This window comes from Theropithecus gelada, chromosome 9 (genome assembly GCF_003255815.1).
Source record: "Theropithecus gelada isolate Dixy chromosome 9, Tgel_1.0, whole genome shotgun sequence".
Classification (NCBI taxonomy): Eukaryota; Metazoa; Chordata; class Mammalia; order Primates; family Cercopithecidae; genus Theropithecus; species Theropithecus gelada.
The window spans coordinates 101,280,021-101,292,927 of NC_037677.1; the positions used below are offsets into that span (position 1 = coordinate 101,280,021).

Consider the following 12,907-nt stretch of genomic DNA (forward strand, 5'->3'; position numbering starts at 1 on the left):
CGTGGGTGCTCCGGGCGCCAAGAGGAAGGGGCTGCTGAGAGCGGCCTGCCTAGTTCTCAGCATTGCCTCTTAGACCACTCGCAGGCTCCTGGAAATGCAAACACAGCCCGCGCGTGATCCGCGCGCGCCCAAAGCCCGAGCGCACACCTCTCGCCCCCGCCCCACTTGCCATCGCTCACACTAACAAGCACACATGCTCGTGCAAACGCGCACGCACGGAACCGCGCGCCCCCTCACACCCAGCCGCGCTCCCGGCCCGGCTCAGCCAGGTGCCCCCACGCGGCAGCGCCGGGTCTGCCCGCTAGCCCCCTGCGAAGTCCTCGCCTCACGCCCGCCAGCCTGCGCGCACGCACGCGCACGCACGCATTCTCCGCGCCCCCGCGCGGGGGCGCAGGCCTCGGGTGGCGGGGTTTGGCGGGGAGCCGGCCGGGCCAGGGATCCGCGAGCAGAGTCCCGGGTGCATCCCAGGCTTGGCTTCCGTGCGCAGCCTCCCCGCGCGGAGGCACCTGGCTCCCCCTCGGCTCTAGAACGCGAACAGTTGGCGTTGAGCACACAACTCCTCCTCCCTCTCCCCCGAGACCCCTGTACCCTCCCCGCGCGCCATCTCCCGCCCCTCATAACAGGCCCAGAGAGTAAACCCCCAAACGCGTCCAGAAGCGGCTCCCAACTCTTCGCCGGGAGCACGTTGGAGCCTGGATTTCGTAGAGACTCGGGATTGGAGTCTATTGCCGGCCCCTCCTGGATCCGGCTTGATTTTCATATTTTAAGAAGATTTTCTTATTATCTTTGATTACTCCTTTTAACGAAATTCTGGAGGAGCTCAGTGGGGAAGATTGGTGGGAATCTGATTTTAAGAAAGAAAGCACCGAAGGGACAATTATTAATTTTCCTCGGGTTTGGAATCACCCTCTGGACGAGAGAGCGGGCGAGCGGGAGCTAGGTGGGAAGAGTGGAGAGGATCGGCGAGGCGCGCCAGCCGGAGCCACCTCCTTCCCGGCCGCCCTCTCCCCACTCCCCCTACACACACTCGCTCGCTCGCTTGCCGGCGCGCGCACACCCCCCGCGCCGGACCCGCACCTCGGCGGGCGCCACACACTCGGCAGCCCGAGCAGCGGTACCGCAGCGGGATGGAGGCGGCGCGCACGGAGCGCCCCGCAGGCTGGCCGGGGGCGCCGCTTGTCCGGACGGGGCTCCTACTCCTGTCGACGTGGGTCCTGGCCGGCGCCGAGATCACTTGGGACGCGACAGGCGGTCCTGGGCGCCCGGCAGCCCCGGCTTCGTGGCCACCGGCGTTGTCTCCACTCTCGCCGCGGGCAGTGGCAAGCCAGTGGCCGGAGGAGCTGGCGAAGGCGCGGAGAGCTGCCGTGCTGGGGCGCCGGGCCGGACCAGAGCTGCTGCCCCAGCAGGGCGGCGGCAGAAGCGGTGAGATGCAGGTGGAAGCCGGAGGGACGTCGCCGGCAGGCGAGCGGCGGGACCGGGGCATCCCAGCTCCTGGCAAGCTTGGCGGCGTGAGGAGGAGTCGCCGGGCGCAGCCCCCAAGCACCCCGGAGCGCGGGGACGCCCGGGCTACTGCTCCGGCCGATGGTTCCAGAGGAAGCCGTCCCCTGGCTAAGGGTTCCCGGGAGGAGGTGAAGGCGCCGCGGGCTGGGGGGTCGGCGGCTGAAGACCTCCGGCTGCCCAGTACCTCCTTCGCGCTGACCGGGGACTCGGCCCACAACCAAGCCATGGTGCACTGGTCGGGACACAACAGCAGCGTGAGTACCCACCCGGCGGCGTGTCCGCCTGCTTCCTGACACCGAAGGGGAATGGGGGGGGGGGCGGGAGCGAGGGACAGATAGTTGCTCGGGGTCGAGGCGGGGGACGCCTCGACTTTTCGAGATAACAGGTTTGTCCGATTCCCCCCACGCCCCCAACAGGTTAACGGAGTTTGTTGTTAAGACGCTGTGTGCGTTTGTTTACTGGAGACCCTAGGCTTCGGGCCGCCGGGAGGGGAGATGAGGAAGGGGTTTCTTAAAGATGAGTGGGGGAGGGATCTATGCTCACTTTCTCCCATACTTGGCTTGGAGGGTCAGTTTTCCTGTTTTCGGGGTACTTGAATTCTTGGATGAGAAAAAGGGCTGACTTGGGGCGGGAGCCTCTGAACAGGCCGGTTCCTGCGACTGCCCAGGCTCCCCCACCCACCCCCCCGCGCCCGTCACGCGAAAGGGAACCCGGGAAGCCATTCGGACTCCCAGCCTCCTGCTCGCCTCGGGGTCGCTGCTCTCCGCTCCAGGCGCGCAGTCCTCTAGCCCAGGAGGGAGGCTCGGCCAAGTCGGCCCCAAGCCTTGGCCTTCTGTTAACCCCAGTTCCTCCTTCAAAGCCCAGGGAGCGGCCCTGGAAAGCCGTAGCAGAGGCCGTAAAAAAAGTTTAAAGCGTGAAGCGAAATTCCACACCCATCCAGCGCCCATGCCACACCGCTCGCCCTCACGCACGCACAGACACACGGAAGTCGCTGAGCAGAAAACTCTCGCCTTCACCACTGCATTCTGCGCCACAAACGGCTCCCTGAGCGGAGTTGGGTCCCTGAGCTTCCTGCACACCTCACCGCCCGCTTTTCCCCGCCACCGGGTTCTCCCGGACAAGGATGTACCGAGAGGTGGCGCCGTTGAGCCCGCTCTGGCCGACTCGGGCGTTCCGGACTGGGCGCCCGACTGAGCATCGCGCCCGCCCGCCGGGCAGCTGCAGCGGCTCGCAGCGCGTGCCCGGAGGGGCTCCCCGTACTTCGCCGGCACCCAGCGCTGTGCAGCCAAGCAAAGAAAAGGCGGGTGACAGGTTCCCACCATCTTCCCCACTTCCCTCCCTCCCGCGGTCCCTACTTCAGCCAGATTTGGAAAATCCTTTCCTCTTCTCTGGCTCAATGGTTCAGATCAGAACCTGGCGTTGGGTAGGGTGCACGCTCCAGGCGGAGGATGACGGGTGTCTGTACAAGCAGCCTTGGGGAAATGATTTGATAGGAACTCACTCCGCAACTCCCTGCCGTTTTGTATTTCTCTTCATGACCGATGTTTGACCAGATTTCTCTGGGAAATTTTTGCCTTATTTTAACAGAGCCTGGGGTGTCCAGGATTGGGTATCTAATAAGAGGAAAGCGAGGGGTCCGCAGAAGGTAGCACATAAGCAATACCAAAGTGCAGATTTCTTGGTTTCTAATGATGCATAGCGCGGCAGCCCAGTCTGGGTAGCTGATGCTGGGCTTGAAGGACCAGTGGAGTCCAGCTCCAGAAGGGCGCAGTGGTGGACTTCATCTGCCTTGGATGAAGACCCCCGCAGCCTCGGGCTGACAGATCTGGCGAGGGGTGAACAACGTGTGCCTTTGCAGGGCTGGGTGATTGAAGACTTCTAAGTCCTTTCCAAGAGGACTTGGATATGTGTGTGCTGTGCGGAGATTCTGACAGCAGGGGTTGTGAATCCCAACTTCATTTTAGTTTGATTATGTGTGTGTGTGTGTGTGTGTGTGTGTTGAGGTTCTTACTTGGTGAGGAGGATGGCTAGGATGTGTGTAAGTAAATATATCCTAGGAAGAGGAGGATGTAATGTCTTCACATCTGTGGCTTTACTACTGCCACATTAGGACAATATAAATTCACCCTCCCTGAAGAGTTTTTCTGTGTGTCTGCTTTTAAGGATTATTTTTGAGTATTTACAAAGCCTCTGAAGATGGGACTTTAGAGAAAATGCTTCCTGCAAATAGCAGTTAACTGTGCATGACCTTCTTTGCTCATCTTCAAAGCAGTTGTGCAGCAGAAGAGGTGAGGGGCAGGTCTGGCCCGTGCTTCCTGGGGAAATGACTCTTCAGTCAAATGACGGCCAACGGGGCTTGGGTACTGGAGCAGTTGGGCTTGGAGTCCTTGGTGACAGCAATGAGATTGGACAATGTATGAACAGCCCCCAGGGACTTATTGGTTGTGCTCTTGGCCAGCCTTACTGCATGCTAGAGCACCACAGGTGGATGTAGGGCCACACGCTGTCTTCTCTTTCCATTCTAGGGAAGAACTGCCTCTTTAGCCCCTAGGCTGGACCTGTCTCTTCTGACCACATTTTGTAGGCAATACCAGAGAGACATCCTTGATTATCAGGTCTGTGAGCCTCTGTAAAGAAGATGGAGAAGCATACTCACATGGCCCTGTCTTTGAGACTTTAAGGAAATCTCCTGGTGAGTCACTGGGAAACCAGTTTCAGCAACATTTACCCAGTTAGTTTTTCTCCTGTCCCCCTTTCCTGATGGCAGGAAAAGAAGGTGTTGTAAATAAAAGCCAGGGTGAAGAGTGATGGGGATGAGGATGCTTTGGAAAGATCCCTTCGTCATTGGTTTCAAAGTGGAGGGAGATGTCCATAAAACAGAGAACATGGGGCCTAGCTCCAGGCTCTTCTGACATGGGAAGAGAATTTTATCTTTTCTTCTGGCTTCTGGAGTATTAGACATGTCCTTCTTCAGGAGGCCACCAGTTTAATTTTTAACACAATGAGGGTTTCCTTGCTCTTCTTCCAAGTGTCTCTGATGCACCCGATTACTTGATATGAGTTCCCTTTTGGGGAAAGTTTTCAGTAACCCTATGAAATTGAAAATTGAACTCCATTCTGACCGAGTTTACAGTCAGGGATGCAGGGTGGGACATGTAGGAGAAGGGCCTTCAGCCCACGCCATTGGTCCAGTGTGTGCCCCAGGTGGTTGAGGGTACAGGAGGAGACCTTTGACCAAGGCTTGGGGTGGGTATTTGCCTTGGTCCCAGGACTGAGAAGAGATGGCTTTGGGGGCAAAGGAGAAGGAGTGCAGCTGGCTTTGGGCAAAGGAATCAGGAGGGCATGGGGCCTGGGCACCATCTCTGACCATGTTGCCTGGCAGGTGCTCTGGCTGGAAAGTGAGTGGACTTGGCCTTGGAGCCTTTACTGTGGAGGAGCGATTTGCTATTTTTTCTCTCCAGTTGCCTCCAGCTGGAATCCTGGTGATTAATGGGTTAGAGAGTGTTTCACAAACACCCAGAGGGAGCCCAGTCCCCGTGGCTTACAGGGAAACAGAAAAACACATTATTCTGTCCTTTTTCTTCCAATGAAAGAAGAAGCCTCCCTGCTTGCTCAGTGAGTTGGCAAATGACTCTGGAGAGTGGAAAGTTGTGAAGGCACAGTCCACTTCTCCGCACCCCCTCCTCCTTGGGTTAACCCTTCATGCCCCACCCCCCCGCATTCCTGGTGCTGAGGTGAAAACACAGCATCTGCCCTAACATTGGTCCTCATGTCCTTCCAGCAGCGCACTCGAAGTGATAGTGATTTGCAGGCTGCTGCCCCTGCAGTGTATCTGCTTGGAATACTTGCCAGCTAGTTCTCAGTTAATGTGCCCAACACTGCATCTTGGTGAAGAGAAATGGGGAGATGCTGATATTTTTAGGCCCTTCCAGATCACTCTGCCCTGAGCATACTAGTAGGTATAACACACAGATTCTCCCAGGCAGGATTTCCTACCCTTAACTAATTCAGCTGGACTGTATTCTAAAATATTTACTCCTAATGTGCAAAATAGTGACAGATTTGATCAGATTAATTGTATTTCACTCACTGGATCATCTAATTGTGGCTCCAAACAGATTTTTCAAATAGCTTTTGGCTGGATTGCCTTGTCTTCATCGTCCCTGCTCACAGTTCCTGTGTCACAATATCTTAATGCATTCTGCCTTCTTGGAGGCTTAATAAAGAAGCCTGCCACAGAAGCCATTCTTCAGGGTTTTGCCAAAAAAATCTGTTTTCAATTAATATTACAAGGGGAAGCCATGTCAGTTGAGATGTAGCTGGGAAGTGCATGGGGACATAATGGCACTAATTGCTCCTGGTCGTTGCTGGTCTGAGGGGCGGTGGGGAGAGGAGGAGCTGGGCACAGCTATTTATCTGCTCTGTGATTTCTCTGATGGCTGGATTAGACGGTGTGATTTCCATCTCAGATCCTTCAGTGATTTCCAAGGTGAGCAGAAGTTGCAGACTCCTTAATTGGGAGGCCTGATTTAATGATTACAGAAATGCAGTGACTGGAACTTGCTTTGTAGTTGGCAAAGAAGGAATGCTGGCAAGTGGCTTCTCCAGTGGTGTTGGATTTAAGGGAAGGGGAGTTGGTGACTCCAGTGGCAGGAAGGCTCAGTGGACAGAAGGGAAAATTGCTTTTTCCTTGGGCTGTGTAAATCTATTGTCAATGAAGGAATCCTGGAACTAGATGATCTGTGGGCCCTGAATCATCTCATAAGGAGCAGAGAGGTGTGACAAAGCAGACACTCTGTGATAGGAAGATTTGGCTGGAGACCAGTGGTTTATCCAAGGCTAGGTGCAGATTGGCAAAGTCACTTAAGGCCTGTGGCTTGACCCACCTGTTGATTTCCCACTTTCTGCCTTCTTTGGGCCTCTTGGTTGGCTTGAACACTTCCCTTATAGGGAGAACATGTCAAAGGATGATTCTGCAGTAAGTGTGGGGGAGAAAAGTGGCCTTGTGGAGGAGGAGGTGGGAAATACAGAATGTGAGTGCTTAGTGGGTCACTCGGCAGTTCTGGTAAGTAGAACTGGCTTTGTGGTTGGCTCGAATTTGGCTAACTAAGTTTGTTCTGGTGTTGTGGGTAACTGGGAAAAGGCTCAGATAGGGCTCTGACTTTGTTGGTAGTCAGTGGAGATGAGGGAGCTTTGCCTTACACATGGTTGGCACTTGATAATGTTTGACTGAGTGAATGAAAGACAGTCTCAAGTCTCATCAAGCAGAGATGATAAAGGAATTAGAAATTGTTGTTGCCTGGGATAGCAATGATTTCAGAACTTGATAGCTGCTATAGCCAGGAGTGTTTCATCCAGTGTGTCTACATTCTGGCTTGAGGACCTTTGGTTTCTTGAATTCAAATCCAGAGTCCATTAGCCTGGCATTCAAGGCTATGTATGTCCTGGGTCTACTTCTCCAACTTTGGGTTTGACTCTTCCCTGATTAACTCCTGCATTCTGGCCAGGGCAGCGTCTTCATTGTCCCAAGCACCTTGAGGTCTCCTCCACTTGAGGCACCTTTCTTTCTTGATGAAAGGGCACCTGTTATTCATAGCTCAGTTCAACATTCCGACTCAGTGGCTCTATGAAACGTTCCTTAGAAGCATTTATTTCTCTTCCCCTACTTATTTATAGAATTTACAGAATGCACTACACATTTGATCATATTTAGTTTAGTACTTACTTTAGTTTTATATTATTTGGTGAGTGTTTTGAGGGTAAGAGCTGAAATAATTAAAACAGTACCCCCTCCCTCCAATCACCATCAAGTGTGAGTTCTGTTCTTCTCATCCATGCCTGGCAGCATGTGCCACAGGGTAGTACATAGCTCAGTAATACTGAACTCATCTGGGGAGTTGGACCGTGACTTAGCTGCAGGGTAAGAGGAGAGGAAAGACCATTTTGCCCTAAGATAACTTAACAGGTTAACGCCGTCTCTTAATGACACTGAGTTTATACAACTGGTGTATTGTTTCATATATACATGTTAACATAAGATTCAGAGGGATCTCTACGCTACTTAATAAGAGGATAGAAATAAGGACTAGTTAACAATCCTGGCTCCTCATGCACTTCAGAGATCAGATGGACACTCCCGTAAGACATTCATCAATGTTCTGAGTTTTTCCTGTGTATGTGGCCTTGTCCTAGAAACTGTGGGGTTGGTAGAAGTGTGATAGAGGGGATACAAAGAAGGATGAGACAACATTTGCCTCATGGTCCTGCCAACATGCTTTGGATGTGAGAGTGCTCTTCTGTAAAGTTAAATAATATGTGACAACAAGACAGATGCCATGGGGTGACATGTGGTTAGTTGTCAAGTGATCGTTTCAGGTTATGAGCTCACAGAAGAGAGGACCCCTGTGGGACATACTACAGGAATTTTGCAGACTGTCGAGGCTGGAAGTGCACTTGTGAATTGTCTTCATCAAATCACTCAGGATAGAGATGAGGATGTGATACTCAGACAGAAACATGGCAGCCTACTTTGGATCCCACTTATTTTTTTTTTTTATCTCTTGGAAGAGCCATCCCCTCTTCACACCCATTTTTCTCCTTTCTTCTCATGTTAACAGAACATTTTCCCTCTAAGAGGATTTGTGTGTTTTCACTCTGATGAGGTGCCCATTTTATAGGTAGGGTAGACTGAGGCCCTAGGATGGGTATAATATGAGGCTAGTCAGAGAGATTTAGGAATAGAGTCTTTCCTTCTGTTCTGGGGCCATGCTCTATAGCCACCCTGCCCACCCACTGTGATGGCTGCAGACAGTGAATAACAAGCTAGTTAATGTTGGACAAGCTGTGTCTTACTAACCATTGTTAATGGGGGCCTCCTGTGAGTCACCTTGTTATTTGAGTTAGTGAGTAATTCAAGCCTGGTTACATCACAACCAGAAACATTTTGCTCATTTACTTTGATCGGTGTAGTTTGGATTTAATTATTTATGGATATGCTGTTGTTTATAGTACACTAATAAATGTTCTATAGTAAATTTGGAAAAAATAATGGAATCTAAGACCTCAGGATTGCACAAATTGCTGTCTGCTATTGAATGCATGCAGGGAAGCAGATGAAGCCATCCCTGCTTGGTTGAGATGAGAGGGACCTGCAGCAGAGTGGGGCCAGCAGGGTTACTGGTCAGTAAAACTGTGCCCTTGACTAAGTAGGGGACTGTTACTTGGCATACATCGGAAAGAGAAAAAAACCTTCTTTAGGGGGAAAGACTGGAAATAAAGCTATGTAGGATAATCAAGGATTCTATGAGGTTGTAGGATTATTTAGTACGGGTATATGGTACAACTTGTGTGAATTCATATTTGTGGAGAGATTTCATCCTGAATGCAATCCTCTTTCGGATTTGTTGAGAACGGATAGACTGGGAACCTGAAATAGGCCACATACTAAATAAGATCATGGATTGTGCAGCCAGGTGCCTGGCTTCAAGTCCTGCCTCTGTTTCTTAATAGCTGTGTGACATTGGGCAAATTGTTACCCTCTCTGCTGTTTCTTCATATGGAAAAAGGGGGTGATGATATAGTATCTCTCACCTTGGGCTGTTGTAAGAAGTAAGTGAGATTGTACAGGGCAGAGTGCTTAAAAGGAGTGCCTGACCCATTTGTAGCAAGCACTCAAGATACTTTTAGTTTAGTTGTTATTTTTATACCTGGAAGGGGCCTTCCCTTAATTTTCAGATGGAAATGTTGAAGCAGAGGTAGAAGGCACTTGCTCAGAATTTCCCAGTGAGCTGATGGCAAGGCCTTGGCTAGATCCCAGTTCTCATCAAGATACTCATTTCAACCACCTCCCACAGTTCATGCTCCCAGTCACATGAGTCTTTGCCATGTCTATCATTTATGTCGTGCTAAAGTAGACGTTGAAAAGGATCTAGAAGTGAATGACTGGGGACCTGGATTCTTGAAATTCATAGTCAGAATTTGTAATAGAAACAGAATCACATTAGTTAGATGATTACACTAATAAGCTATGAATAAGGTTAACATTATTTCAGGGCTTTTATTGCATGGAGAGTTAAGGGATCCAGAAAGATGAAGAGTAGCTTCTCTCAGATTGGGCATCCATGATACAACTCATAGCTAATCAAGGGAGGCTTCTTGAGGGAAGTGAGTAAAGTGTGTAGCTTCTAGAACATTGGAGATCACTGGATTGCTGGGGCTGGTTCGCAAGCAGATCCCATTGTGCCAAAGACTCATCTGTGCCAAAGTCATGGGCTAGACCTCAATGTTCATTTTTCCTCTCCTCTTCTGTATTTGTGCCTGTTGTGAAATGGGCATATCACATGGATTGGAGCTATCTGTAGAGTATCTGCAGCCTGTTCCTCAGAATTATCACACTGGTACAATCCACTAATTACTTTGTGGTGATCTATACCCATAGAGTTGCAGGCTTGAGTTCCCTTTTTGCCTTCACCCTGTGTACCAAGAATGGAACCTGAGAGCCCTACATAGACACTAGAGGGAGCGTTGCCCTGGGAAAGAAGTGAAAATAAATAGGATGAAATAACGAGACAATGCTGTACCAAGAATTGTTCCGAAGACGGGGAGATGAAAAGTAGCCTGTAAGTGAATTGTGTAGGGGTTGTATGATGACCCATAGATGAATAATCAGTTGGCAGCAGGGCAGTTTTCAATCCTGGGGGGCTGATCATTCCGACTCTTCCTACAGAAAAAAGGGGAGTAGATACAAACACGTTCATCCAGCAGTTAGATACTCACACCATTAATGACTGAACTAACACTCTACAAATAGATTCAGCTGGAAGTGATGCTTAGGCTGGGTTCTCCCATCTCTTCTGTATTTCCTTCCTTTTTGCTTGCTTGCTCTCTTGTATCTGGTGGTTAGTCAATAGGTGCTTATTGAGTTGAACAGAATAAATACTTGCTTAAATACTTAAAAGTGCCTGGATAAAGAACAAGTGTCTTGGGGATAGAGAAGTGTCTGGCCTGCTGTTGCTGGCCTGGGGTCTGCACCCTGGGACATTGCAGCTATCTCTCACAGGCTCTCAGGTCCCACATGCCTGACTCATCCTCCCAAAAGCCTTTTTGACATCTATGGTGATGTAGGCATTTTCTCATTCAGATGGTTAGAATCAGGTTAAAGATTACACTGCTGCATCAGAAATAAACTTTTTCTTTTAAAAATCTGTTCTCAGTGGGAGATGAAGAACAATTACCGAGTTGAACATTTTCAAGACTAGAAAAATAGCTCAAGCTGCCATATCTGAACGTGATTACACATAGTGGGGGAACTTGTCTACAATAAGAGTTCTGAGACAATGAAGCTGGTGACACAGAGAAACTTGCTTTCCAGAGTGATGGTGGAAGAGGAGGGTATCCTTAGTGGTGAAACAGTTGCTTATCTCACTGTGTTGCTTTCAGTGTTATTCATGCTTGAAAGCAAACTTTTGTTTGAAAGATTTCTTAGAACTCTAAAACATCTTTTCTGTCATGAGAAGGTCCCTAAGCAACAGCAACCTTGAACAAGTCTCTAAGCCTTAGTTTCACTGGCTATAAAATGATGATAATACTGGTCTTGCAGGATTGTTGTGAATCTTAGAGATGATGCCTATAAAGGGCCTAGCATAATAGTCAATTTTAACATAAGAATGTTAACTTTTGTAATTCCAGTACTTTGGGAGGCTGAGGTGGGCAGATCACTTGAGGTCAGGAGTTTGAGACCAGCCTGGCCAACATAGTGAAACCTCTGAGCTCTACTCAAAAAACAAAAACAAACAAACAAACAAACAAACAAAAAACAAAAATTAGCTGGGCGTGGTGGCACATCCCTTTAATCCCAGCTATATGGGAGGCTAAGGCTAGAGAATCTCTTGAACCTAGGAGGCAGGGGTTGCAGTGGGCTGAGATGGCGCCACTGCATTCCACAGCCAGGGTGACAGAGTCAGACTCTCAGAAAAAAAGAATGTTAATTCTCATTTGGAGATCTGTTGGTACTCTACTCATATTCCAGGGTGTTCCTTTGCTCTACATGCTGGCCTAATTTCCAACCACCAGCACCAGAGACTGTTTGCCCAACAGCTTTCCCTGGCCACTGTAGCTTGCTTTGATCACACAAGGCAAGGAAGAGTCAAGAAATTAATGCCTGTGAGGGAGCAGGGAGCAGCCACTACCAATGACTGGTGGGAGTTGATGGATAAATATCCAGCCCCCTTGACCACTGGGATTGGCTAACTCTGAGACATGTTTCTTTCATGGTCTCCCAGAGCTCCCCGTGGGATTAAACCCCAGTTTTAAATGTGTGTGTGTGTGTGTGTGTGTGTGTGTGTGTTTAAATGGGTGCATTATTAGTAAGGAGAGAGCCTACAAATATGATTTAAAGAATGGAAAGTGCTTCTTTCAAGCATGCCTAGATTTGGTCTTACTTCAAGCAGATGTATTTTCATTCATTCTTTCACTCATTCATTCAATATTTTTTTTTGCTTAGTATGATGCCAATTCAGTTATTTGAATATTCTGAGATTCAGTTTCCTCACCTGTAAAATGAAAAAGTTGCAAAAACTGCTGCAGCCCACCTCACCACAAAGTAGATATATTAGGTCAGTCATTTCTTGATGGGTGAAATGGGGACAATCCTATTTGCTCCCTTTATGTCACAGTTAAAAAATGAGATGGTGCGCATGGAAGCATTTTGTAAAGAATAAGGGGTGATATGAACCCAAGTTGTTAGTTTACCTCACCTCTCCTTCATTCGCTTAAGGAGCTACAGACCCTTTGACAACAGATTTGAGACCAGATACAGCTCTTGCCTTCTTCTGCCTTCTCTCAGTACAAACGAACACTGCCATTAACATGCATACCGTGGTAGTAAAAACTCCAAGATTCTTATTCCAGGCATGATATACAATTTATTTCAAGTCACACCTGATATAATAAAATTCTCAGATGGGAGTGTAATTTGGATGTTTTAAGAAAACATTTGCCCCAGGTCATGACCTGTATTGATTGTTCTGCCTTACTCTTTTCAGATCATGTGAAGTATTTAGAGAGCGCCTACTATACGCCTAGTGAGGCAGCATGTACAAAAAATATCTATGTGATGCAGACCGGACACCCAAAATAACTTACAGTTTTGTGTGTGGTAAACATGTTGGACAGCTATTGCAGAGAGCAGTGAGATAGCATAAGACATGTGCTAATGGAGCATTCTTAGGAAATAACTTGAACATAATCAAGACCACAGTGAATGAAAATTAATGAAAGTGTTAAAAAATTCTGGTTGTTTTTATTATCTGCAACAAAATCTACTAGCACAATAAGAAAGAGATGTCGTACTCTATCACCAAATGTGGGTCACTTGACAAGGAGTGTCCTGAGCTTTGAGGTCAAATAG

At 49.1% G+C, this 12,907-nt stretch overlaps 1 protein-coding gene across 1 annotated transcript in view; it reads left to right on the forward strand.

Moving 5' to 3' along the window:
* Positions 1-723: 723 nt before the first annotated feature.
* The window catches only part of SORCS3 (sortilin related VPS10 domain containing receptor 3), a 621,794-nt gene continuing 609,610 nt past the window's right edge, over positions 724-12,907 (forward strand). Inside the window, exon 1 of the mRNA XM_025396833.1 lies at positions 724-1,754. Coding sequence (XP_025252618.1) covers positions 1,128-1,754 — 627 coding nt within the window. The 5' untranslated portion in view covers positions 724-1,127. The remainder of the gene's footprint in view (positions 1,755-12,907) is intronic.